The following is a 26342-nucleotide window of genomic DNA, read 5'->3' on the forward strand; positions in this document are numbered from 1 at the left end:
ATGTGGTGCTGAGGATCGAACCCAGTGCCTCATGCATGCTAGGCAAGTGTTCGACCACTGAGCCACAACCCCAGCCCAGGAGTCTTGTTAAAGAAGTCAGTTCCCAAGTGAACGTGGTGGAGATTGAGGCCTACTTTTTCTTCTATTAGGCATAGGGTCTCTGTTCTAGTGCCTAAGTTTTTGATCCATTTGAGTTGATTTTTGTGCAGGTTGAGAGATAGGGGTTTAATTTCATTTTCCTACATGTGGATTTCCAATTTTCCCAGCACCATTTTGTTGAAGTGGCTATCTTTTCTCCAAAGTATGTTTTTTTTTGCACCTTTGTCTAGTATGAGATAACTGTATTTATGTGGGTTTGTCACTGTGTCTTCTATTCTGTACCATTGATCTGTGTATCTGTTTTGATACCAATACCATGCTGTTTTTGTTGCTATGGCTCTGTAGTATAATTTAAAGTCTGGTATTGTGATGGGCCTGCTTCATTTTTCTTGCTAAGGATTGCTTTGACTGTTTTGGGTATCTTATTTTTCCAAATGAATTTCATGATTGCCTTTTCTATTTCTATGAAGAATGTCATTGGGATTTTAATAGGAATTGTGTTTAATATAAAATGCTTTGGTAATATGGCCTGCCTTGCTATTTGAGAAACACCATGATTTTTCTATACAATATAGTTTTTGATTCATCAAGAGATAAGATTGATAAATAGTTTTAAAGGATTTCACTATATCTTTTAGAGTAAAGCATTTTCAACTTTTTTAAGATCATAGTTTCCTTTATAAATCTAATGAAACACATGTATGTAGCAAAAATTATACATATGATTTCTGGGGATCTAAGAACCTTAGCAGCAAAAGCCCTGATTTGGGTGAAATTTAAACAACTTCAGATACCTGCATGTCTCTGTAAACTGGTATCAATGGCTATTGAATAAGCCAATAGATACTCCTGCTTAAAGGCAGTAGGAGTGGCTGAGAACCTGTCAGGCAAACCAGCATACCCTTGAGTTCTGACTCTGCTTGTCTATTAGCTTGCTTTCTTTAAGGCTGGTATTAAACTCAATGTTACATTTTAAAATCAGAAAGAAAGACATAATAATAGTTCCTGTATATTTGAAGCGTTACTTCTGGGCCAGACACGTGTTCATTTGCTATTCATTGCTGTTGTTTTGATTATCATTAGTGTTACTACTCTTTGCCTTTCTAATTTCTTTCCAGTTATCTTGTAGGTTTTAGTTACTAACTTATCCTGAATTTTATAATTTAGAAATAAAATTATTCTGAGCAAAAAGTCTGATCCTTTAATTCTGCTTTTGTTTTTTGTTGTTCAGGTCAGTGCAATCCTTGTGTTCTTCGCTCTTTTTATGGTAGAAAAGACCTTTTACTTCCTGCTTATGACTCATGAAGAAGGTCTTTATTATGACCTTCAAAATTTCCCCTTATTCCTTTGCTTCCTCTTTTGTCTCTTTGCTGGCCCAACAAAAAGAGAAAAATGTCAATTTGATGCCTCTGGCCTCTTTTGAGAACTTAGTAATGGATTTGTACTGTCAGCAGTTCCAGGGTATTTAGTGTTTTACATCTTGAACTGAGGAAAAATCATTAACTTTCCCATTCCTTTCTGATGAATCGGTTAGGCTACATAAATTTGGTCCCCCTAAGAAGAGCTGCAGATCCTCTGCTGTCTGTACAGGCTGATGTTTGACAGACTATTTCTGTTCGAGGATCTTATTGTTATTAGTACCAGTTTTACTAGAACTTAACTTTTAAAGCACATTTCAGAAAACATTCTTAATGGGTTTTTGGGTCATTTTTTATAATTATCTAATTTTTTTCCCCTCATGATCAAATGACACATGCCCCTTCTGAAAAATTATCCAAAAAAAATATAAAAATCATGATGAAGAAAATAAAGGTCTCATAGTTTTTTCCATACTTTATGAAGGTAGCCACTTTTACTATTTTTGTATACTTCCATCTTGACTTCTTTCTACATATAGAAAATATATTTATATGTTTTAAATTTTTTTTCCTCCAAAATGCAATCCATCTGTATTTCCTGTTTTATAATCTGGTCCCCCTACCCTTTCTTGTAACTATACGCCTGCATGCTTATTTTAAATACATATGCTCCCTGACTTACTGTGGAATTATGTCCCAATAAGCCCATAGCAAGTTGAAAATATTAAGTTGAAAATGCATTTAATAGCTTATTAGCAACATAGTATAGCATAGAGTACAACTGTTTACCCTGTTGTTCTTGGGCATGACTGCCAAGCATTGGAAGAAAGCACCATACTGCATATTGCTGATTGGGGGTGAGATCCAAATTCACAGCTTGAAGTGCAGTTTCTATACAGTGCTTATTGCTTTCATAACCATTGTAAAAAAAAAAAAAATCACAGGTAGAACTTTTATAAGCAGGTACCATCCATAATTGTATAGTATATCCTTGAATGGATATATCTTAATTTAATCAATTCCCTAATACACTTGATATTTATGTTTACAATTTTGTAATAATCTAATCACATGCTAATATTTTTCTTTTTGTAAATAATCATGTTATTGTTTTTAATGCATTCTTTGAGGTTCATTAAGTTAGTGGGTCAAACTTTATGTACCTACTGACTGGCTATGAAACCACCTTATTCTAATCTAATTTGGTTTTTATTAGACATTAAGTATTTTTCAATATGATAATAAAACTAATATCTGTGTGTTTTATCTTTCTTTGACTTTTAGAAATTGAACATCTTTTCATGTATTTTGGCCTGGTGCATTTTTTTCCAAGGTTAATTTTTTATTGTATATTTTAAAAATTTTTAAAATTTTATTCCCTAGAAGATGTATATTTTAAAAATGAGTAGAATTTTAATTCTTGTATTAAGTAATAAAATTAGCCTTCTGTCTTTAAAAAAATGTTTTTCTCTTTGCTGGACTCAGCTTGTCACTTAGTTTGTTACTTTCAAGAATTAATGTAGGAAATTAAGTAATTAACCAATAAAGAAAACTAAGCTTGTTTAGAACACTTACCTTTTTGAACATATAAATGAAGAGGATGGAAATTCTTAATGTTTGTTTGCTCACTAAGAGACCTGATTTCGTCTGTTTCTGCTATGTTGACTTTCTTGACCATGGTCTATATAAGAGATGTCTATGTAAGTAAAGTGTTATATCTATACCTATGTTTTTACACTTTCTTTATTTTCATTATCTTCAAAATTAAAAGAAATGGAAATTATTGATTCATATACTCATTTTACCAAACTATGATTCTTTTAACATCAGAAGAGAAGATGCTTTGGAAATAATCTTTGTACGTGATAAAATGCATGTTATTTTTACTTTATTGCTCTTAGAAGAAAAACAACAGTGAAGACATTATGTATATATGCAGACTACAAATCTGATGAAAGCTACACTCCAAGCAAAATCTCAGTCAGAGTAGGAAATAATTTTCACAATCTTCAAGAAATTCGGGTATGTCTTTAAAAATTTTTCAAATTATGTCATCTTTTAATTCTTATTTGCTAGAAGATAGTCATAGTTGACATCAGATTTAAATGTTATCATATAAAAGGAAAATCAGTAATATTAAAGAGAACAATTTTGATTATTGTCTTTTTTATTATGAAAATTTTCAGACATACAGAAAAGCTAAAAGAATTGAATGGTGAATCCTGGTATACTCACCTCCTAGATTCTTAAGTTGTTAATGTTTTGCTGTGTTTGCTTTATTAAAATCTGTCCATCTAGTTTATTAGTCATTTAAAAATAAATTGCAGGTATTTGTATATTTCACTCTAAGTGCTTCAGCATGATATATTTGTCTGGTTTTCAAAAATTTTCTTAATATTCATTTTTTTAAGACCTTTATTTATTTTTATATGGTACTGAGGATCAAACCCAGGGCCTTGCACATGCTAAGCAAGCACTACTGCTGAGCCATAACCCAAGCCCCCTAAATATTAATTTTTAAGGTAAAATTTATGTGCAGTTTTGTACAAATCTTATATAGATTAAAACTACATGCATATATCTTTGTAAACCCAACTCCTTTAAGATACAGAACATTTCTGGCATGCTGGAAAATTCTCTCATGTCCCTTTCTAATTAGTCTCCATCTCTACCCTCAGAGGGAACTCTTGTTATGATTCCATTTATTTATTGGTTTGTTTTTATTGATCAGTGTTTCCTTTCTTAGAATCTCATATAAATGGAATCATACAGGATAGAGCTTTTTTTTTTTCCTTTTTTTCATGGTACTAGTGATTAAACCCAGAGTGCCCTACCACTGAACTACGTTGCCAGCCCTTTTTAATTTTTTTTTAAATTTTTTATTTTGAGACAGACTCTTGCTAAGTTAAGTTGTCAAGGCTAGCCTTGAACTTGTGATTCTTCTGCCTCTGCCTCCCAGGCAGGTGTGTGCCATTGTGCCTGTCCAGTTTTTATAGTTTCTTTCACTCAGCCTTTTTTCATATTTACTTATATCATTGCATGTAACAGTACTTCATTCTTTTTTACTCCTGAGTATGTTCCCTTGTTTTAATTTACCACCATTTATCATATGTATATCTTTTTGAAGCTATTAGGACAGAGTTTTTATGACCTGAATTTTATTAGTTCTCCAATGTTGACATTTCAGAGAGATTTTCAGTGACTTTGAACTGTATATTGGTGAAGTTCGGGCGCTTAGTATTTTTGTCAGAAAATCTTTGAGCTCAAATTATCATTAAAATCTTAATGGTTCTGAGTGTGGGTAAGCAATTAGAAAAATATTCAGTTAATTTGTGACTTAGAGTCTTATTTGACTTATTGCTTAAATTAAGACCATGTATCCACATTTATATTTTTTATCTGAGTTAGTGATAAAATGCTTAATGAAAACTGCATGGACTTGTTTGTTTTTCATTAAATGCAATATTGTTCACTTATGAAATTTGCTTATGTGCTGATAAATGAGAATAGGTAAGGACATTGTCCACATGTATTTTTGTTGTTGTTTAGTCTTTCTTTAAGGTATCTATCATTTTTAAAAAATTAAGTTTTTAAATTGACAAATGAAAATTATAGATTATTATGTTTAATATTATTTAATATGTATATTTTGTGGAATGATTAAATCAGGACTAATCTGCTTTATATTACTACCAACCATTTTTTGTGGTGAGAATAGTTAAAATCCACTTTTTTTTTTTTAGCAATCTTCAAGAATACTATATATTGTTAATATGTTAACCACATTGCACAATAGATCTCTTGAACTTACTCCTCCTATCTTACTGAAATTTTATATTCTTTTTGTATTCTTTTTTGTCCCAAACCTCCCTAACCCACTCCCACTTCTTCTAATTCCTGGGTACCACAATTCTACTTTTACTTCTATAAGTTTAACTTTTTTAGATTCCAGATTTAAGTCAAATCATGCTATGTTTGTCTTTCTTGGCTTACTTCGTTTTATATAATGTGTACCAGGCTTATCCATGTTGTCACAAATGTTAGCATTTCCTTGTCTTTTAGGTTGAATAGTATTCTATTGTATAGTAATATGTATTTTCTTTATCTATTCTTTAGGCTGTGGGCACTTAGGTTGTTCTATAACTTGGCTGTTGTGAATAGAGCTGCAGTGAACAAGCAGTACAGATATCTCTTCAATATACTAATTTTATTTCCTTTTGTATATATATATATTCATATATGTATACATATATATGTATACATACATGTATATGTGTGTGTGTGTGTGTGTGTGTGTATATATATATATATATATATATATATATATATCCATCCATCCATCCATCCATCCATCCCATGGGATTACTAGATCATATGGTAATTCTATTTTGAATATTTTGAGAAACCTGTATATTGTTTTCTTTAATGTACTTATATACATTTCCCCTGACAGTGTGCAAGGATTCCTTTTTGTCCACATCTTTGCCAGGACTTATCTTTCATCTTTTCTATAATAACCATTCTAATAGCTATGAGGTGATACCTCATTTTGTGATTTTGACTTAGATTTCCCTGATAATTAATGATGTTGAACATTTATTTTGATATGCCCATTAATCATTTATCTTCTTTTGAGAAATGTGAGCCTATTTTTAGGCTCGTGAATTGTTTTTGCTCTTTATTGTTTTATATTAACCCATAATCAGGTATATGTTTTTATAAATATTTCATGTTCGTATCTCTTGAATTGTTTTAGTTCTTTATTGTTTTATGTTAACCCATAATCAGGTATATGTTTTTATAAGTATTTCATGTCCGTGTCTCTTCACTATGCTAATTGTTTCCTTCGCTATGCAGAGTGCTTTTAGTTTGATATAATCCCATTTGTCCAGTTCTTGTTTTCATTTTCTATGATTTTGGGGTCCTAATCAAAAAAACATTACACATCTTTTCTTGGCGGTACATACGTATAATGCCAGTGACTTAGAAGGCTGAGGCAATAGGATCTCAAGTTTGAGGTCAATTTCTGCAATTTAGCAAGACCCTGTTTTAAAATAAAAACTAAAAATTGCTGGGGATGTAGGTCAGTGATAAAGAGCTCTTGGGTTCAATTGCCAGACCAGGGGGGAAAAAAAGTCATGGCCCAGACCAGTGTCAAGAAGCTTTCTTCCCTTAGTTTCATATCTTTTAAGTTGAGTTGATTTTTATAATCTATGAGAGATAGGGTAGTATAGTTTAGTTCTTCCACATGTAGATATCTAGGTTTTCCAGCACCATTTATTAAAGGGACTGTCCTTTCCCTCTTGTATATTCCATGGCATCTTTGTTGAAGATCAATTGCCCACAAGTGAATAGGTTTACTTCTAGGCTCTTTCTTTATTCTATTTCATTGATCTGTGTCTGTTTTTTATTCCAGTATTATGCTATTTCAATTAGTAGAGTTTTGTAGTATATTTTGATATCAGATAATATGATGCCTTCATCTTTTTTCTTTTTGCTAAGAACTGCTTTAGCTATTTTGATTCTTTTGTGGTTTAATATGAATTTTAGGATTGTTCCATTTCTGTGAATAGTGTCTTTGGGATTTTGATAAGAATTGCCTTGAATCTATAGATTGCCTTTGGTAGTACGGCATTTTAACAGTATTAATTATTTCAATCCAAGAACATGGAATATCTTTCCATCGATATGTGTCTTCCTGAATTTCTTTCATCAATATTGTATAGTTTTGCTTGTAGAGTGTACACATAATCTGTTTAAATTTATTCCTGAGTATTTTAATTTTTTGTTATTGCTATTGATTTCTTTTCAGCATGTTTCTTGTTACTGATTAGAAATACTACTGATTTTTGTATCCTGCAGGTTTACTGAATTCATTTATTTTAACTCATTTTTGTTGGGGCATTTTGAATTTTCTTTTGAGGCCACAGCCGAGTTGGGATGAGGGATGGCATTTTTGCCAGAAGTAGTGGGTGAGAGGTGACGCGAGCCATTAAGATGATGACTTTTGAATTCTCTGGGAGTTCCCGTTGAGTTCCAGTTGAGCTCTTGCGGGAATTCCTGAAGAGTTCGCAGTGGTTGGTGAAGTTCCAGTGGTGGGAGTTCCGGTTGATGTGTGATGTGTCCTGGGAGAAGGCCACATGCGTGGCGTTCGTGGGAGTTGGGAAATAAAGTTTGTTCCTGCTTGAGTGGCTCGTGATTTGTGCCCAGCCAGACTGCGGCAATTTTCTGTGTATGAGATATCATCTGCATACAGGGACAATTTAACTTCTTTCTTTTCAGATTGGTTCCTTTTTTTTTTTTTTTCCCCTCTTACCTAATTGCTGTAGATATGACTTACAGTACTGTATTGAATAGAATTGGCAAGAGTGGGAATCTTTATTTTGTTCCTGATATTATAGGAAAAGCTTTCAACTTTTCACCATTATGTATGATATTAGTTGTGGGTTTGTTATATATAGCATTTATGGTTTTGTTGAATGTTTTTTATCATGAAAGGATGTTGAATTTTATCAGATGTTTTTTCTTTGCCTATTGAGAAGATCATATGGTTTTTGTCTTTCATTCTGTTGTTTTTCACTTTTACAGCTTTTTGAATTTTGGATTATCTTTGTATCCCTGGGATAAATCCCACACAGTCATGGTGAATGATCCCTTTAAAGTGCTATTTAATGCAGAGTTTTGCATACATGTTCATCAGGGATGTTGGCCTGTGATTTTTCTTTCCTTGTAATGCCTTTCTCTGCTTTGGTATTAGGATAATGCTTGCCTCATAAAATAAGTTTAGAAGTGTTCCCTCTTCCTTGGTTTTTTTGGAAGGGTTAGAGAAGGATGGTTATTACTTCTTTAAATATTTAGCAGAGTTCATCAGTGAAATCATCAGGACCTAGGCATTCTTTGATTGGAGACTTTTTATTATTACTCATTTAATCTCCTTACTTATTATTAGTCTATTTCTTTATGATTGAGGCTGAATAGGTAGTATGGGACTAGGAATTCATTCTTTTCTTGTAGGTTATCTGATTTGTTGGTATATACTTGCAGTAGTCTCCTATTATCTTATGTATTTCTGTGGTAAGAGTTGCAATATTTCCTCTTTCATTTCTGGTTTTATTTAAGTCCCCTCTGTCCCCTGCCCTTAATCTAGCTAAAAATTTGTCAATTTTGTTTATCTTTTTTTTTTTTTTTTAAAAAAACTACCTCTTAGTTTTGTTGATATTTTGTATTGCTTTTTGCCTTCTTTGTTATTTACTTCTGCTCTGATCTTTATTATTTCCTTCTTTCTGCAGATTTTGGGCTTTGTTTCTTCTTTTTCTAGTTCCTAAGGATATAATTTTAAGTCGTTTATTTGAGATCTTCTACAGTAGGGGTTTTTTGTTAAAAACTTTTTTCACAGAACTACTTTTCATGCCTCCCATAAGTTTTGGCATGTTGCATTTTAATTTTCATCTGTCTGAAGATTTTAAATTTCTCCTTTCAATTTCATTGATTGTTCATGAGCATTTTGATTAGCTTTTATGCTTCTATAAACTTTCTGAAATTCTTATTTTTAATTTCATACCATTGTGGTATGATGGAATGGACCTGAAGCCCGAGTTCATGTGTGTTGTTTCTTTCTTTTTTTTTTTTTTTTTAATATTTTCTCTGTGTGTTGTTTCTATGAGGGATAACCTGAGGCCTTTGTGCCTGGAGGCTGACCGGGGCCTGTGGTAGCCTTAATCCTGAGTTTGCAGGGGCCTTCTAGGTACCTGATTCCCTGAGGCCATGGAAGTTGGCCTGGCACTAGGGTGGCCCTGTAGCCTGAACCTATGAGGCTAGGCCTGGATCTTAAGTCCACAAGCGCTTGCTTACGGGTATTTCTGGTTCTTCAGTCTGTGGGTTCTGACCTGGCACAAGGGTCTACTGGGCTGGACTTGGACCTGGGATCTCTTAGAGCAGACTTAGACACTGGGTTCACTGAAATCTGGCATCCTGGAATCCAGCCTGGAGTTTGTGTCTGACATGGGGTAGCCAGCGATTCTGGGTTCACAGGACTGGGCCTGCAGGTTAGCCTGGAGGCTAGGTCAGCAAGGGCTGGTTTGGGTGCTGTGGCTGCAAGTGACAGCTTGGAACTGGGTTCACAGAAGTGGTCTTGGAGCATGAATCCAGGGTACTAGCCCAGCTGCCTTTGTCTCTGGGTGCCAACCTGGTTTGTAGACCAGAGGTGCTGAAATGCAGTGGAATAGGCCTGAATACTGGATCTGTGAAGAAAACCTGGCTCTGAACTGGTCTGGAACCTGGAGTGGGCCTGGCACTGGGCTAGCCTGTTAGCACCATCTGTAGATGCTTGATATATTTAGTTAGTGTTTAGTGCTGTGAAGACTTGAGATATTTATTTCCTGTACTTTGCTAAATATTTCATTTTTGTTAAAATGGTTTGCTCATATTGAGAAACCTTTTTGGGGTAGAGTTGTATTGTTTTGGGTTGTATCTAAAGATTGTCATAATTCCTAAGGTAAGTTTGGAATATGTGAAATACTAGAAATATTTTGATTTGATCTGTGTGGTGTATATTTGAAATGTCCACCAGATGTCACTGTTGTCCTTTATAGTTTTTTGCCTTCTAGTTGTAGTAAGTTTAACACCTTGTCTTAGTTGTACTAGTTTTTCCTCAAGTGTATATATTCAAAAACTCTGAGTTTTAGGAAACATGCATCTTCATACAAGATTTCTAGATTTATGTATTAAAGATGTTTCGTTCTGTTGTAAATTTTACTATCATTAAATTAAGAAATTTGAGAGGTTAGTGAGAGAAACTTTAAATGATATTTGGACCTTGTGGAATACTTTTAATATTTTTAATATAGTCTTTACTTTTATGATACCATTTAAAAGTTTAGACAAAGAGCTTTTATCAGTAGTCCCTGAGTTTTTCTTAGTGTATTTATATTTCTGTGTAGTGACCATAGAGCCCCATGAGACTGGTATCCTAGATGTTACCAGGTAATAATGTTGTTTTCCTGGAAAACTTAATGAACATACTGCCTTTTTGCCATTGTTCTCACTAAAGTACCATAAATTTTGGATGTCACTTTAAAATATTAGTGCCTCATTCTTTATAGCTCATGATATGATATGTCTTCTAATTATTCATCTTTTATGTGATTTATTCTACTTACCATTTTCTTTTATATGTTAAATAAATGTGCCTGATAGCACATTTTTTTAAAAGAAAAGATGAAGCAGATCATGATTATTTTTTAAACACTACAATGTACCCTCAAGGGAAAAAAAAAAAAAAACAAACCAGACCTTACTTCTTCTTAGATACCAAGACAAGTGATTAAAATTCTGTGAACTTTTATGAGGTTTGTAGAGCCATCATTAGTTACAGGAATAATTTAACTGAGTGGAAAATCCAGCTAAATCTTTTTATATTTTTCCATGGATGCTTGCCCACTGGAGGGTGTAGTGTGTACTGGAGTATTTTAATAGGTTTTCCTTTTTTACTAGAAATTATGGATTTGTTTACTTGAAACACACTACTGATTTTCTATAGTTTTATTATTGATTTGAAGCAGTAACTTTCATTAAAAATTAAAGATGAGAAAAGTGAATGACTTTTTATCCAAAAATTATTCTTTTTCTACCATATATAATTTACATGTTTCAATTATGAAGCATGTATTGTATCTAGATCTTTGTTGCCTCTGTTGAAAAATCTCTAGAAAGTGATCAGGATCTTTAGTAGTCAAGAATGAATATTTTAACCTCTGTACCTGAGGAGGGACTTACAATGTGCTTTCTACTGTTTTGGCCAAATAAGTTACTGTTACTGCCAGAATTGATTTTATTTGTGTCTCCTCAATGTACTTTCTTGTGATCAAAATTTTCTGTCCCACACAAATTGGGATTTAAGAACATTTACAAGATGTTTGCAATGTATTGCTTCTATAAAAGGGACTGTTTCTATACAGAATTGAGAATTTTGCATTTTGAAATCTTGATATTAGAATCTTTTCAGAATCCTTCATTTCAATTGTGTTACTTTTGTGCAGAAAGTCATGTTATTCAAGAACAGTTTTCAAAGATAGCATTTTAAAAAGGTTTGAATTCATTTTATTTTATCATTATGTTTTGAGATAGTATCATTCTATTCTGTTGCTCTTAAAGAAGGAGATAATGCATGGTGGAAATTTTCATCATTTAAACTGAAGAACCAAAAAGTATATCTTAGATATGAATATTTAAACATTTTAGTAAACATCTCCAGCAGAAATACAAGAACATTTTTCAATTTGCTAGATAGTTATTTCTTTTTTAAAAAATATTGTTAGGACTTTTTGTATTTATGTATGCAAATAAAGTGATTTATTGACAGCTCTTATAAGTATTTTTATGCTATTGTATGGAAAACAATTTGTTAGCTTACCATTAAGCAGATATGTTTTCAACATATGTGAAAAGAGGTCTTTTGGTTTATTGTTAGCACTCTGTTTTTAAACTTTGTGGTCATGAAAGAATAAAATATTGATGGAGCAAAGATTGAACCTCTAAGTGACTTTTAAGCTTTGTTTTTGTCTTCAGATAATAAAGCTATTATCAAGTGATTTTAAAGAGGAGGCGTGAAATAATTCTTCAACATTAAGAGAGCTGTAATGATAGTGTCCCCTTCTTCCATGTGGTCAAGTCTTTGGCTCTCTAAATCTATTTGTGTCTTAAATCAGTAGCTCTGCTATGTGAGTCCATATATGGTGTTTTGACAGAAATGGTTAATAAGTCAGTTCTTCCATTAAAATAATATTTACTATTATAATTTGAGTTCCATTAATGTGTGTGGTAGAGTAAGAAGGCACAAAGTCTCTGACTATCCGTTGATCTTAAAATCTACTTGTATTTACTTTCTTATGAGGGACTTATTTTAAACAACTTGATGTAAAGTGGAATGACTTAGGCAGTATCTCCAAACAAATTGGCTTGATAAGACAGAGAACATAATTTATTGAGTATTTGGAAAAATAACTTGTTAAATTTTTAACTAGTTTTTTAAAAAAGAATTTTTAAATTAGTTGTAATAACTAACTTTATTTAGCCTTTTAAGGAAGCACAGTAAATAATTTCTAAGTCAGAAATCTTATTCTTTTATATAAAATGAACATATGGACTTTTTGAATTATTTTATTTGTAATTGTATGTTACTTGTTTCCAAAATAGAATTGAGATAACTATGCATTTGGATATATTTCCTTTTGAAACTAAAATATGGTTGCACAGTAGAGTATTACATATATTTTTAACAGAGAAGCTATCTTGTATCTTGGTTTTTTTTTTTTTTTTTTTTTTTTTTTGCTTGATAAGTTAGATGTAATCTGGCAATCCTATACAAAATAGATTCATGCTTTATTTTTGTAAACCTGCATTTGTGGCTTGCTCAGTGCCAGGGCACTGTTAGGTACTAGAAATATATAACAAAAGAAGTCACAGTTTCTGCCCTTAAGTGCTTTATAGTTTGGTGGAAGGGATAGGCAAATAAACCAACAATTTATAGTTTAAGGAAAATGAAAGTATAAAATATAAATTGTTTTGGTTAAAAGTAGTTTAATTTATACTACCTAACCCCTCAAAACGTACTTAGGAATAAACTTAGTTAACCAAAGAGATGAAAAATCTCTAGTATGAAAACTCTAAAACATTGGTGAAAAAAGGTGAAGAGGTCATAAAATAATGGAATGACCGTGGGAGATAATATTTGCAAACTATATGTCTGAAAAGGGTTTAATAGCTGGAATTTATAAGGAACTCAAAGAACTTAAAAACGAAACAAAATCCAATTAAAAATGGTCAATAGAGCTAAATAGACGTTACTCTAAAGAAGATGTGCAGGTGAGCAACAGGTATATGAAAAAATGTTCAACATAAGAAATCATCAGAGAAATGCAAAACCACAATGAGATATCACTCTGCTCCTGTTATCAAAAAGATCAAATATAATAGATGCTGGTAAGGATATGGAGGAAAGGAAACCCTTGTACACTGTTAGCAGGAATATAAGTTAGTTTAGCTATTGTGGAAGACAGTAATGAGGTCCCTCAAAATGCTCAAAAGAAAATTATTGTATGACTTAGCAACATTACTTCTAGGTATATATTCAAAGGAATTGAAATAAGTATGTTGAAAAGACATTTGTGCACCGATGTTTATTGTAGCACTATCGGTGGTAGCCAAGAAATAGAAACAACTTAGGTCCCCATCAGCCAAAGAAGGGATAAAGAAAATTTTGTACATATACACAATGGAATACTACTCAGCCATAAAAAGAATGAAATGCTGTCATTTGCTACAACATGAATGGAACTGAAGATTATTATGATAAGTAAAATAAGTCAGGCAAAGAAAGATATGAACAACAAGATCTCATTTGTATGAGGAATTGAAAAAGAGTTAACCTCACAGAAGTGGAAGTAGAAAGGTGGTTATCAAAGAGAGTAAGGGGGTGGGGAGGGCGTAGAAATTAGATAAGAAATTAGAGTGGATAGTAAATTACAAGTAGCAGTAAGAAGTTCTGGGTGGGCTATTGTATAGTGGGATGATTATGGATAACAATTATGTACTGTACATCTCAAAAAACTAGAACAGTTTCATTGTAAATGATAAATGTTTGAGGACATATGTTTAAACATTAAAATATTACACAATGTATATATTTATCAAAACATTTTTTACCTTTGTTAATATCTATAATTTTCGTTTTTATGTTTCAATTAAAAATAAATTTAAATTAGAGAAAGTAAATACATGTAAGGGGAAATGGAAACTGTTACGGTCTGAAAAGCTCCTGTGTTAATTCAGGAATGTTTAGAGGTGAAATGATCAGATTATGAGTGAGTAACATAGTCAGTGGGTTAGTGTATTTGTTGGATTACTGTAGGCAGTTGGGGCGTGACTGGAGGAAATGTGTCACAGGGGCTGTGCTCTGGGGGATTATAGACATTGTCCCCGGCTCCTTGCCCTCTTGTTTCTTGCTCCTGACTGCCATGAGCTGAGTACCTCTCCTCTGCTACCTACTTCCACTTTGATGTTCTTATCTTTCTCAGACCCAGAGCAACTGTGTCATCTGACCATGGACTGAAACTCTGAGCCCAAAATAAACTTTTCCTCCTCTAGTTGTTCTTGTTGGGTGTTTTGCTAATAGTGATGAAAGGCTAACTATACAGGTGTGCAAAGAATATTAGGAGCAATGGATTAAAAAGTTTTTCTAAAAGAGATGATGGATTATCTGACTCTTAAAGACTGAAAAATAGCCTATTTTGAGATACAGGATAAAGTCAGGCATTCCTGTAGGGAGCCTGGGGCACATACAGGTATGGAAGAATGGCAGCATGGCAAGTGGCAGAACTGTAAGTGATTCAGTAGGTCAGGACTCTGAGTAGGTATGAGGGAGTGGCAAGAAAGGCTGGAGAGTTATTCATTCAACACATTTATTGTGATTTAACATGGTTTCTATGTATAAAGAGTTTACACTCCTGTAGGAAAATGTAATTTATAATTGTTTCAGGAAATGCAGACAAAAGTGAAGTTTTCAGGGAATTTTGATTTTAAATAAGGAAACACTGATAAAGTTTCATTGTGGGAATGCTGGGGCTGGAGCAACCTGAAGACCAGGTAGGCAGTATTGGAAGCAGAATCAAAAGGACTTGTGACTTGTTACTACCTGGTAAATATTGAGAATGTGGGTAATGTTTGACTAAGTAGGGGAGGGGCATCTAGAATTATTCTCAAGATTCTGGTAGCTGGTCAAATGTTGCCATTTACCAGAAATGGAATACAGAGTTAAGAAACATTCTCTAGGGAGTGAGGGAAGTGGAGAAGAAGGTGATAAGATAATGAGATTAATATTTTAAAATTTTTAAGATTTATATATATATATATATATATTTGACAGCAGAGTATATTTTGACATATAATACATACATGAAGTATAACTTCCCATCATTGTGGTTGTATTGTCTGTTCATATGAGGACATAGGAAAGTTATGTTGGATTCATTCTGCTGCTTTTCGTATTCCCATTCCCCCTCCCTTCCCTTCATACCCCTTTGTTTAAGCCAGTGAACTTCTCTCTCTCTCTCTCTCTCTCTCTCTTATTGTGTGTTAGCATCCACATATCAGAGAAAACATTCAGCCTTGATTTTGTTGGGATTGGCTTATTTCACTTGGCATGACAAGTCTCTAGTTCCATCCATTTACTGGCAAATGCCATAATTTCATTCTTTATGGCTGAGTAATATTCCATTGTATATATCTATTCATCTGTTGGTTCCATAGTTTAGCTATTGTGAATTGAGCTGCTATAAACATGGATGTGACTGCGTCACTATAGCATGCTGATTTTAAGTCCTTTGGGTATATGCCCAGGAGTGGGATAATTGGGTCAAATGGTGGTTCCATTCCAAGTTGTTTTGTTTTGTTACTAGGGATTTAACCCAGGGAAGCTTAAGCACTGAGCCACATTCCAGCCCTTTTTAAAATTTTATTAGAGACAGGGTCTCACTGAGTTGCTTAGCGCCTCGATAAGTTGCTCTGGCTGGGTTTGAATTCCTTATCCTCCTGCCCCAGCCTCCCAAGTTGTTGGGATTATAGGAGTGTGCCATCTTGCCTGGCTCCATTCCAAGTTTTCTGAGGAAATGAGATTAATTTTTGTCACTGGTTTCTGGTATCTCTTCAAATGGATTTGAATGGGGAATTGGATACATGCATCTGAATCTGAGGAAAAAAGTTTGAGTTAAGGTGTAGTTTAAGAGCCCTCAGTGTGTAAGGAGAAGCTGAGGTCTGGGTATTAATTCACTTAAAGTGTATATTTAGTGGAAAAGAAGAGTGCTATGTCTGGAACCATGGAAATGCCAGTACAGGTTGAATGTCCTTTATTCAAAATACTTCAGACCAGAAGTACTTAGGATTTCAACTTTTTTATTTTGGAATGTTTTCCATATACATAATGAGATATCTATGTTTTCCATATACATAATGAGATATCTTGGCGATTTGACCCAAATCAAAACATGGAATTTATTTATGTTTCATATACACACCTTATGCACAGAGTCTCAGGCTAATTTCATGCAGTATTTTATAATTTTGTACATGAAACAAAGTTTCATGGTGTGGACTTTTTTACTTGTAGAGTTATGATGGAGCTCACAAAGTTTCAGGTTTGGGGGTATTTATGATTTCAAATTTTCAGATTGGGGCACTTAACTAGTATTTGAGCCAAGTAAGATGATTACAAAGGTATTCTTGTTTCATAATGCATCGAGTTGGAAGATTTTGTACTGCTAATGTATTAGTAAGGTAAACCTAGAACTTGGTGAGGTTTATTGCAAGAGTGTTGAACATAAGGTCACCTGTTTTGAATTGCTCTCTTATGGCAGTTATAGAAGAACTACACTGTTCCTTTTATGCACAGTGGTCGTAATGATAGCCAAGGGCAAATAAAGCAAAAATAAAAATTTAAAATCCAGCAGGATGTATTTCAATAGGAATACATACTTTATTTACAAAAAGGAAAGTATGCTGGTCAGGACAGGTGACCAGAATGGGATGTGCATGTGTCTGAAATGGTAGGCATTTAATAAAAGTCATAAAATCTGCCAGTAGTCAGCCATAGGTTTGCCAGTGACCCATGCTTGTGTAGTTTGCTTCAAAAAGATTAGCTGAGCAAATGAGATTCCCTTTCTCATGTAATTAATTTGTTTTTGTTATAAAAAATATCATAAAATTTATCATCTTTACCACTTTTTCTCCTAGTCATAGAGATTGAATCCAGGAGCACTTTATCACTGTGCTACATCCCCAGCCCTTTTTATTTATTTTGAGACAGGGTCTCTCTAAGTTGCCTAGGCTGGTCTTGAACTTGGGATCCTCCTGAGTAGCTGGGATTATAGGCATGCGCCAATATGTCCAGCCCATCTTTGCCATCTCTATAGGTAGAGTTAAGTAGTAATTACATTCACATGGTTGTACATTTCCAGAACTTTTCATCCTGCAAAACTGAAGTCCTGTGGGGTTTGGTGGAGCATGCCTGTAATCCCAGCAGCTCAGGAGTCTGAGACAGGAGAATTGCGAGCCTCAAAGCCAGCCTCAGCAACGGCAAGGTGCTAAGCAACTCAGTGAGACCCTGTCTCTAAGTAAAATACAAAATAGGGCTGGAGATGTGGCTCAGTGGTTGAGTGCTCCTGAGTACTTCCCCCCCCCAAAAAAAAAGCAGCAACACAAAAAACTGAAATCCTCTTCTCATTAACTAATGAGTCCTCATTTCCCCCTGCTTCCAGCCCCTGTTGACCACCATTATGCTTTCTCTGATTTGACTATTCTAGATATCTCATATAAATAGGATCATATTTGTCCTTTTGTTTTTGGGTTTTTTTTTTGTTTGTTTTTTTGGATCTACAGTCATTTTATTGTAACAGAGAAACCAAGCTGCAGTAAGTCGACATGATTTGAGCAGAAGGTGTTTTTTGTTCAAAGGTGAAGCCTAAGCCTGGCTGGCAGTACACAAACCCTAGACTATCTCCTTTCTGATCCTAACCTGTGTTGCCTGACTCATGATGTGAGGTTAGTGGCTACACAACCACAAGGAATGAAGGAAGAGGTCCAGTGGGCAGAGGAGCACTCCAGGAGGAGACAATTACACAGTCATTTGATGAGGATGCCAGCATAGAGTGCAGGCACCTACTCTCCACTATTCTTTGCCAAGAAAGAGAGGGTATGACATGAGTAGAAAATTATGTTCTCCATTCTTAAATAGATCCTGATATGATGGGGTTCATGGTTAATCAAGCAATAAAATGGGATGGAAATCTAGGCTGGTTATAGATCTTTGTGTTAAAGAAAAGAACAGCAATGGTAAGAAGAGACAGACATTTTCCTTATTTTCTTAAATAAGACAGGAAACAGCATCTATTATTTTCCTTGCTGCAGTGGCAACAGACTCATTGGTTTTTGTAAAGCACAATTTGTGCAATATGGTCTGTTGATAGGATGCTCCACCATGGGGGGACAAATGTGAAGTGGGCTGTTAATGACACAACTCAGCCTATAGCATGAGCTATGTCTCATGCTGGATCCGCAGAGGAACCCCTTGCACCACACAGAGCTTCATTAAAGCTTCTGAAATATAGCAACATCACGACAGGTTTTTGGTGCTGTGACTTCTTTATACATATAAACTCTTTCAAAAAAGTTGGAGATAAAAGGATAATGGGGTAGTTTGGTTTAAAGCCACTGAGTTCCAGACACCAGCCATGGATGCCTCTGCCCTATCTCACTACATGTTCTTTTCCGAGAAACATATCCAATCACTAAGTGTTATGCACTGTGGTTGAAAGAAATGACCTCTCCACCATCCACCCTCCCTCATCCTGCATGTGAATCACACAACAGCAGGGGCTGACGACAGAAAGGTTGTCTCTGTTCTCTCACCAGGAAATTACTTGGTGACCTGGTGGATGGCATGGACAAGGTAGGCCACGTTGTTGGAGGTGACCCCTGCCACAGAGATGCGGCCATCCTTTGTCATGTAGATGGAGAACTCCTTGATCAGTCGCTCTACCTGTTCAGGGTTTAGGCCTGTGAAACAAAACATGCCGATATGGTCCTATGGTCCGTGATGTGCTGCCAGTTGTGGGAGGAGCCCTCCTTCTTGAGGTTAGAGACCAGCTGGGTCCACATGCTACTGATACAGTCAGCCATGCCTTTCACTTCCTGCAACCATTGCTTTTGCAAATCCAGGGAAGTCAGGATGGTAGAGGCAATCCGGGCCCATTAAGAAGAGGGTTGGAATACAAGGGGCGAATCAACAATCTTCGGTTTGACTCCACCCTTTTGGCTTCATCAGCATCTTTGCAGACTACTTTGAAGGCTCCCACATGTTTGCCATATAAGCCCATGTTCTTGTCATATGATTGGCAGAAACAAACATTAATGCCCTGTTGGATGAAGTGGCGCACAGCCCAGGCATCCTTGTTACCATCACCACTGGCAAAGCCTTGGTAAGCCATATCAAAGAATGAAAAGAGATTCTTTTTCTTTACCACAGATGCTATTTCCTTCCACTGCTCAGGATGAGGGTCCACTCCTGTAGGATTGTGGGCACAGGCATGCAGGAGAAGAACACTCTGCTCTGGCATTTTCGAAACGTCTTCTATGGTGCCTGTGAAGTCAAAACCACAAGTCTTGGGGTCATAATACCGATAACACTGTAGCTTCATGCCAGCATCCCTGAAAATGGGTATGTGATTTCCCCAAGACGGTTTGGGTAGAAAGACATCTTGGCTGAACTTAAAAAATCTTTCCGTAAAATTGGCTCCAACCCTTAAGGCATCAGTTCCAGAAATGGTCTGCACGGTGACAAACCGGCCCACTTTTCAACACCTCACTGTTCTCACTCAGGGCTAGTTCTGCAGATGCCTTACAAAATTCAGCCAGTCCACCATGGACAGGTATTCCTTGTCCAGATTTTTTGCAGCACTCTGGGCCTCTGACTTCCGGACGCTAGGGAGCATATAAGGCTCTTCCATTATCATCCCGGTAGGCACTGACTCCCAGGTTCATCTTTTTGCTGTTGGTGTCTCTCTTGTAGGCTTCAGTGACTCCCAGGATGGGATCTGGGGGTCCCATTTCCACATGGGCCCACAAAGAGCTGGCTCTGGCCAAAGCTGCGGCGGCAAGGCTGGGGTGGAAGGCGCCTGTAGCCCCAGAGAGGATGCGGCCGGAGTGCAGCAGGGCCATAGTGGATGGCAAGAGGGCAGGAGGTAGCACAAGACAGAGCGGGGGGCAAGTCAAATTTGTCTTTTGTGACATGCTTATTTCACTTAGCATTATGTCCTTAAGGTTCCATCCATGCTATAGCAGTGTGACAATTTCCTTCATTCTTAAGGCCAAATATTACATTATGCATATATATCACATTTTGCTTATTCATTTCTCTGTCAGTGGGACATAGTACCGATAATCCTTGTAGCTTCATGGAGTGTCTCCATCCCTTGCTTAATTGTAAATATCCCAAGGCCCTGCTTTCGGCCCCTTTGGATGTATACCCAGAAGTAGGATTTCTGTATCCTGTGGTGTTTCTATTTTAAATTTTTGCTTGTCTTAGAAATTTGACTCATTAGAAGAATACAAGCTATTAGATAAGGGAGGCTACAGTACAGTGTAGAATGAATAGAGTAGATGAAAGAACATAGATAACCAGGAGAGAGGAAAATAGAATTGGACCAATGACCGGTGCCCCATTAGTCTTATTTGCTGACTTTTCATACCTGGTTAGTAGTCACTTTTTCTTTGGTTATCAGGGATAGATACAAAGTTTTTCAGCAAACCCCTGTCAATTTTCCATTACTGTAATAAAATCCCTGAGATATTTAACTTATGAAGAGGAAAGGCTTATTTTGGCTCACAGTTTTAGAGATTTCAGTTCATGATCCATTGACCCCATTGCTTTTGGGCCTGTGGCCTCACAGTGGGGAGCATATGGTGAAACAGTTGTTCATCTCATGGCAAGAGAGAAGAGGAGGAATGGGCTGAAATCCTAATACCTTCTTCAAGGCCACACTCCCAATGACTAGATCCCACATCGTAAAGGTTCTACTACCTCCCCATGACACCGAGCTGAGGACTAAGCCTTTAGTAATGGACCTTTTTAGACTTTAACTAGAGCAGCCCCCTCATCCTATGGGAAATTTTGAGTGAATCTTTTTCTTGGTAATTAACCTATCTCTTATAATAATATCAGCAGAATGTGCTGCTACAAATATTGCTTGAAACCATTGGAAGCATTTTATAGTGATTTAAAAGTCAACCTTGGGCTGGGGATGTGGCTCAAGCGGTAGCGCACTCACCTGGCATGCGTGAGGCCCAGGTTTGATCCTCAGCACCACATACAAATAAAGACGTTGTGTCCGCCGAAAAAACTAAAAAAAAAGTAATATTAAAAATTCTCTCTAAAATAAAATTAAATAAAAGTCAACCTTAACTGAGGTAAGCTCAGTTGAGCTCAGTTAATGTTCATGAGTGAGCTCACCTCAGTTTTCTCAGCTTCCTGTTTTGTATTTGGTTAATGAAGAATTGTCAAACCTTTCAGTTTCAGTATAAACAAATGACAATATTGGAGTGGAAGATGGGGATATAAGGCAATTAATACTTTGTGACCATTTCTCCTTCCTAAGGGAATTAGAAGTCATGCACATTTGTAGATATTTGGAGGTCTTTCCTCGTATATTTGAAGTTAATAGTTGCTGGTAGGAAACAAAAACAGTAGCCCAGCTCTTTTGCAAATGTTTTTAAAATGAATTGTATGCTTTGTAATTATCTTAAGGATAGTAATTATTCATGTTGAATAATTATTATAATTGAATGGTTTACAGCTAGTCTTGATTTCCTTCTTTCTTTGTTTTTTTTTTTTTTGGGGGGGGGAGGGGAGGCACAAGAGATTGAGCCCAAAGGTACTTAACCACTGGGCCACATACCAAACCCTTTTTATTTTTTATTTTTGAAACAGGGTCTCACTAAATTGCTTAGGGCTTTGCTAAGTTGTTGAGGCTGACTTTAAACTTTTGATATTCCTTCCTCAGCCTTCTGAGCTGCTGGGATTACAGGTGTGCACCACTGAACCCTGCTAGTCTTGATTTCTGATGCTGGCAGTAGACAGGAGACTTTCAGTGAATTTCTAATGAGAAAAGAAGATCTGACTTCAGACTAAGTGGTACCACAGCTTTGAGATGCAGAAAAGAGATGGTTTCGCTGATGTCAGCTGCCTAATGATTATTGAGCCCCTAAAGTCTTTAGGCTTAATCTTGTCCGAAATGAACAGAGTGTTTCTTAAGTAGCTCTCTGAATTTTTTGTTACTTATTTTTTATAGCAAGAGCTCTTTCTGTGTATCCTATATTTATTCCATAGGTTTCCATTCTTTGCCACCAAATAAAACCATCACAGAATGGCAGGTCTCTAGATTAAAAATATATCATCTCCCCAACTTTTCTCTCCCAAAAGTCAGGATGAAAGATTTTCTTAGGGTTTGCTGGGCATATTGATCTCAGATAATATAACACTCCAACAGCTTCTCTTTTCAGTTCTTTCCTGAGACTACATACATGCTGCTTAGAAAGTGAGCTCTCATAATAAATGAGTACCCCCACTGGCTTTTGAATGAATTATAATAGAAATTTTTAGCCAGTAACTACTAAAATGCTATTTTAGCATACAGTTGTCCCTTACTATCCATAGGGGCTGCTTCCAGGACCCCTGCAGTTATCAAAATCTGTAGGTGCTTAAATCTCATGTAAAATGGCATAGCATTTGCATATAACTTATACACATACTCCCATGTATTTTAAATCCTCTCTAAATTACTTACCATACCTAATACAATGTAAATACTATATGATTAGTTGTTATATTATATTATTTTGGGAATGATGACAAGAAAAAAAATGTCCTGTAGTGTTTGATACTCAGATTTTCTTCCCACAAACATTTTTGATTCATGGTTGATTGAATTCATAGATGTGAAGTCCACAGATACAGACAGCTGACTATATTAGTAGATCTATTTTATCAGTAGTTAAAGACAACTAAAATTTGAAAATATGTAGAGTCCAACTCTATAAACTACATAGTATTATTTTACTCTTTTCTAAGATTTTAATTTTTTAAATTATTTTTTAAATTATTTTTTACATACATCACAATAGAGGAGTGCATTACATTCATAATTTTTTTTGCATTGCAATTCTTATTACACTTTATACCACAATTTATCAAATCTCTGTTTGTATATAAGGTATGTCGATACAAATTCACATCTTCATACATGAATTTTGTATAATGATGACCATCTCCTTCCACTATCCTTGCTATTCCCATTCTTCCCTTTCCCTCCCACCTCTATTCCCTATCTAGAGGTAATCTTCCTCCCTTGCTCTCCCAACCCCATTTTGAGTTAACCCCCTTATATCAGAGAAGACATTCAGCATTTGTTTTTTGGGATTGGCTAACTTCACTTAGCATTATCTTCTCTAATGCTATCCATTTCCCTGCTAATGCCATCCATTTCCCTGCGAATGCCATGGTCTTATTATTTTTTTAGTGCTGAGTAATATTCCATCGTGTATAAATGCCACGTTTTTTAAATCCATTCATCCACTGAAGGATATCTAGGTTGGCTTCAAAGTTTAGCTATTGTGAATTATGCTGCTATAAACATTGATGTGGCTGTGTCCCTGTAGTATGCTGTTTTTAGGTCCTTTGGGTATAGTCCGAGAAGAGGAATAGCTGGGGCAAATGGTGGTTCCATTCCCAGCTTTCCAAGGAATTTCCATACTGCTTTCCATTTTGACTGCACTAATTTGCAATCCCCCAGCAGTGTATGAGTGTACCTTTTCCCCCACATCCTCGCCAACACTTATTATTGTTTGTCTTCAACAATAATAAGCACTGTACTCCAGCCCCTGAAAGAGTCTTGAAGGCTAATTTTTGTATTTTCAGACTGTTCCTCTAAGAGTTGAATTTAATCTTCTTTTGTTTTTGTATTAGAATCTGCTTGAAAGATATGCATTTCTTTAGCTATTATAAATATAATGTTTGGTTTTATTATTTTTTTAAAATTTTTTAATATTTATTTTTTAGTTTTCAGCAGACACAACATCTTTGTTTGTATGTGGTGCTGAGGATCGAACCCGGGCCGCACACATGCCAGGCGAGCGCGCTACTGCTTGAGCCACATCCCCAGCCCCCTGGTTTCATTATTTTTTTAAATTGCTTTTATAGAACTTCTCTTTAGTGTTAATCCATAGTCCTACAGGGGGTGAGGGAGAGATGTATATGAACTCTTGTCAATCACCAATAGATGGTATTAGTAATTGCTTTTGTAGTTAAAAATTTTCATATGTGATTAAATAGACTTTATGATGGCTCTTTGGAACTAATCTTGTCTTTAAGCAGAAGAATCTCTGTGTCAGAAATAACAATGATACCCATTTTGTTTTAAATGCCAAGAACCTTCCAGCCAGATTTGTGCCCTCCTTAGTAGTGTGTGTGTGTGTGTGTGTGTGTGTGTTTGTGTAATCTTTGATAGCTTCCATTATTAGTACAAGGACATTATCTCATCTTGATTACCTTCATGGCTAGGTTCCTAGCACACAGTTACTTAGTTATTATCTTGTGCAATTTGATCCCTGCAGTGGCCCTTCATATTTAATTTTTAAAACAGTGCAAGGAGCATCTGTTTTAGCCTTATTGAAGGAAGGGGTCCAAGGTAGATTAGTTCTTAAAGTGATCCTACCCTGTGGGCCCTATTTTCTGATAGAAGCATGTGATCTTAGAGAAGATAATTACGAAAGAGGATGCAGTGTACTTTGGGGAATCTGGGAGACTCATAATTCGCCTCTTATCGTGGCCCACAGGTGATAAGCCCAGATTAAGTATGACAGGCAGACACTGTAGGAAATAAGTAGAGAATGAGGAATGAGAGGACTTCTTTCCCTGCCCTCACTCTTCAACCTGAGTATTTAGGTAACCACTTCAATTTAAGATAATATAAGGGTGAAACTCAAATCAAAATTATTCTCAGCTAGTTTGTAAAATCTAATTGGTAAGTGTTTGCCTTAAAGATTTAAAGTTTTTATCATTTTATTGTTTCTCTGAGGAAAGCCAGTGAGAGGTATTGAGAGGTGTTCTTGACTTTAAAATGAAGATTTGCCTTGTGTTAAGAGGGAATTGCCTAAGATAAATATGGGATTCAAATTTGAGAGTTTCTGTTGATTAAAATCAGGATTATCAATAGCATGGAATTACCATGACTCACTGAACTCCATTTAACCTGAGGTTGTAGTCATTTGAAACTTGCTGATATTCCCCCAGAGTCATATTGTGCTCACCACTGAACGCGAAGTTCTCTAACCTTGGCTTACAGGGGGAAAAACCAGTCTGTTTTATAATCTGCAATCTGGGTTTTAAATATTGTTTTCAGAGTAAGACCAATGGATGAGCCTAGGACAGAGGAAGGAGCATGTGTCTGGATTGTCTTTGCCACATGCTCCTTTATCACAAGATCAGGGTTTATTTTTCTTGTGATATAGGGCAATTTCTCTGTCCTCTTTGAGCCTCTGCTGTTTTCTTTAAAAGCTGAGAATCATAATGCCTATATTGCATGGGTGGTTGTAAAGATTAAATGAGAGAGACCCTGTCTCTACCTAAAATACAAAATAGGGTTGGGGATGTGGCTTAATGGTGTAGTGCTCCTGAGTTCAATCCCTGGTACCCCCACCATGCAGAAAAAAAAAAAAAAAGAAAGAAAGAAAAATAAAAAAGATTAAATGAGAAAAGCTAAAAAAAATCTATCATATCCCTGTAGGCGGTAGCTTCTTGTTCAGTGTAGATCATGTCCTTCTACACTTTTCTCCTTCAGCTTCATACTAGCTGCTTGCTTTACCTTTGCTCACTTGTGACAGCCAATGGAAAGAGCTGGATAAATGTGTCCTATCTATATTAAGCCATGCTCAAGTGAAATAGCACAGGTGGGTTGTTCTGAGTTTAATTCCTTACTATCAAATCTAAGCATGAAGTGTTGCTGTCACTTTTTCCTCCCCTAATATTAATATTTGGCATTTCAACATCAATTATCCACAGCTGGACAGAGTACATCTCCTGAAGGTTATCTAGTTTTTTTTATTAATGATATTTCTGTTGGTGTTAGATTAGATAATATAAATTTACTCCTTTGAAACTCTGCTATCAGTGGCATTATTATTTTGTGGCATATATAAAGTAATAGTTTAGCAATTTTAAGCCTTCTGGTTTTTATTGTTGTTGTTATTATTAATAGAGTAAGATCTAATAGAGCATATGTTTGC

The 26342-nt window shown here is 35.5% G+C and overlaps 1 protein-coding gene and 1 pseudogene across 3 annotated transcripts in view; one reads left to right on the forward strand and one right to left on the reverse strand.

Annotated features, from left to right (window-relative positions):
- The window catches only part of Anapc10 (anaphase promoting complex subunit 10), a 76444-nt gene that overhangs the window by 21672 nt on the left and 28430 nt on the right, over positions 1 to 26342 (forward strand). For all 3 annotated transcript variants that reach the window (XR_013426143.1, XM_040293256.2, XM_013359677.4), the window contains exon 4: positions 3359 to 3479. Coding sequence is in view for 2 of the 3 variants with exons in the window: in XM_040293256.2 (XP_040149190.2) it covers positions 3359 to 3479 (121 nt within the window). In the remaining variant the exon portion in view is untranslated. The remainder of the gene's footprint in view (positions 1 to 3358; positions 3480 to 26342) is intronic.
- LOC101977459 (aspartate aminotransferase, mitochondrial pseudogene) lies at positions 18699 to 20222 on the reverse strand (annotated as a pseudogene).

Source organism: Ictidomys tridecemlineatus, chromosome 9 (genome assembly GCF_052094955.1).
Source record: "Ictidomys tridecemlineatus isolate mIctTri1 chromosome 9, mIctTri1.hap1, whole genome shotgun sequence".
Lineage (NCBI taxonomy): Eukaryota > Metazoa > Chordata > Mammalia > Rodentia > Sciuridae > Ictidomys > Ictidomys tridecemlineatus.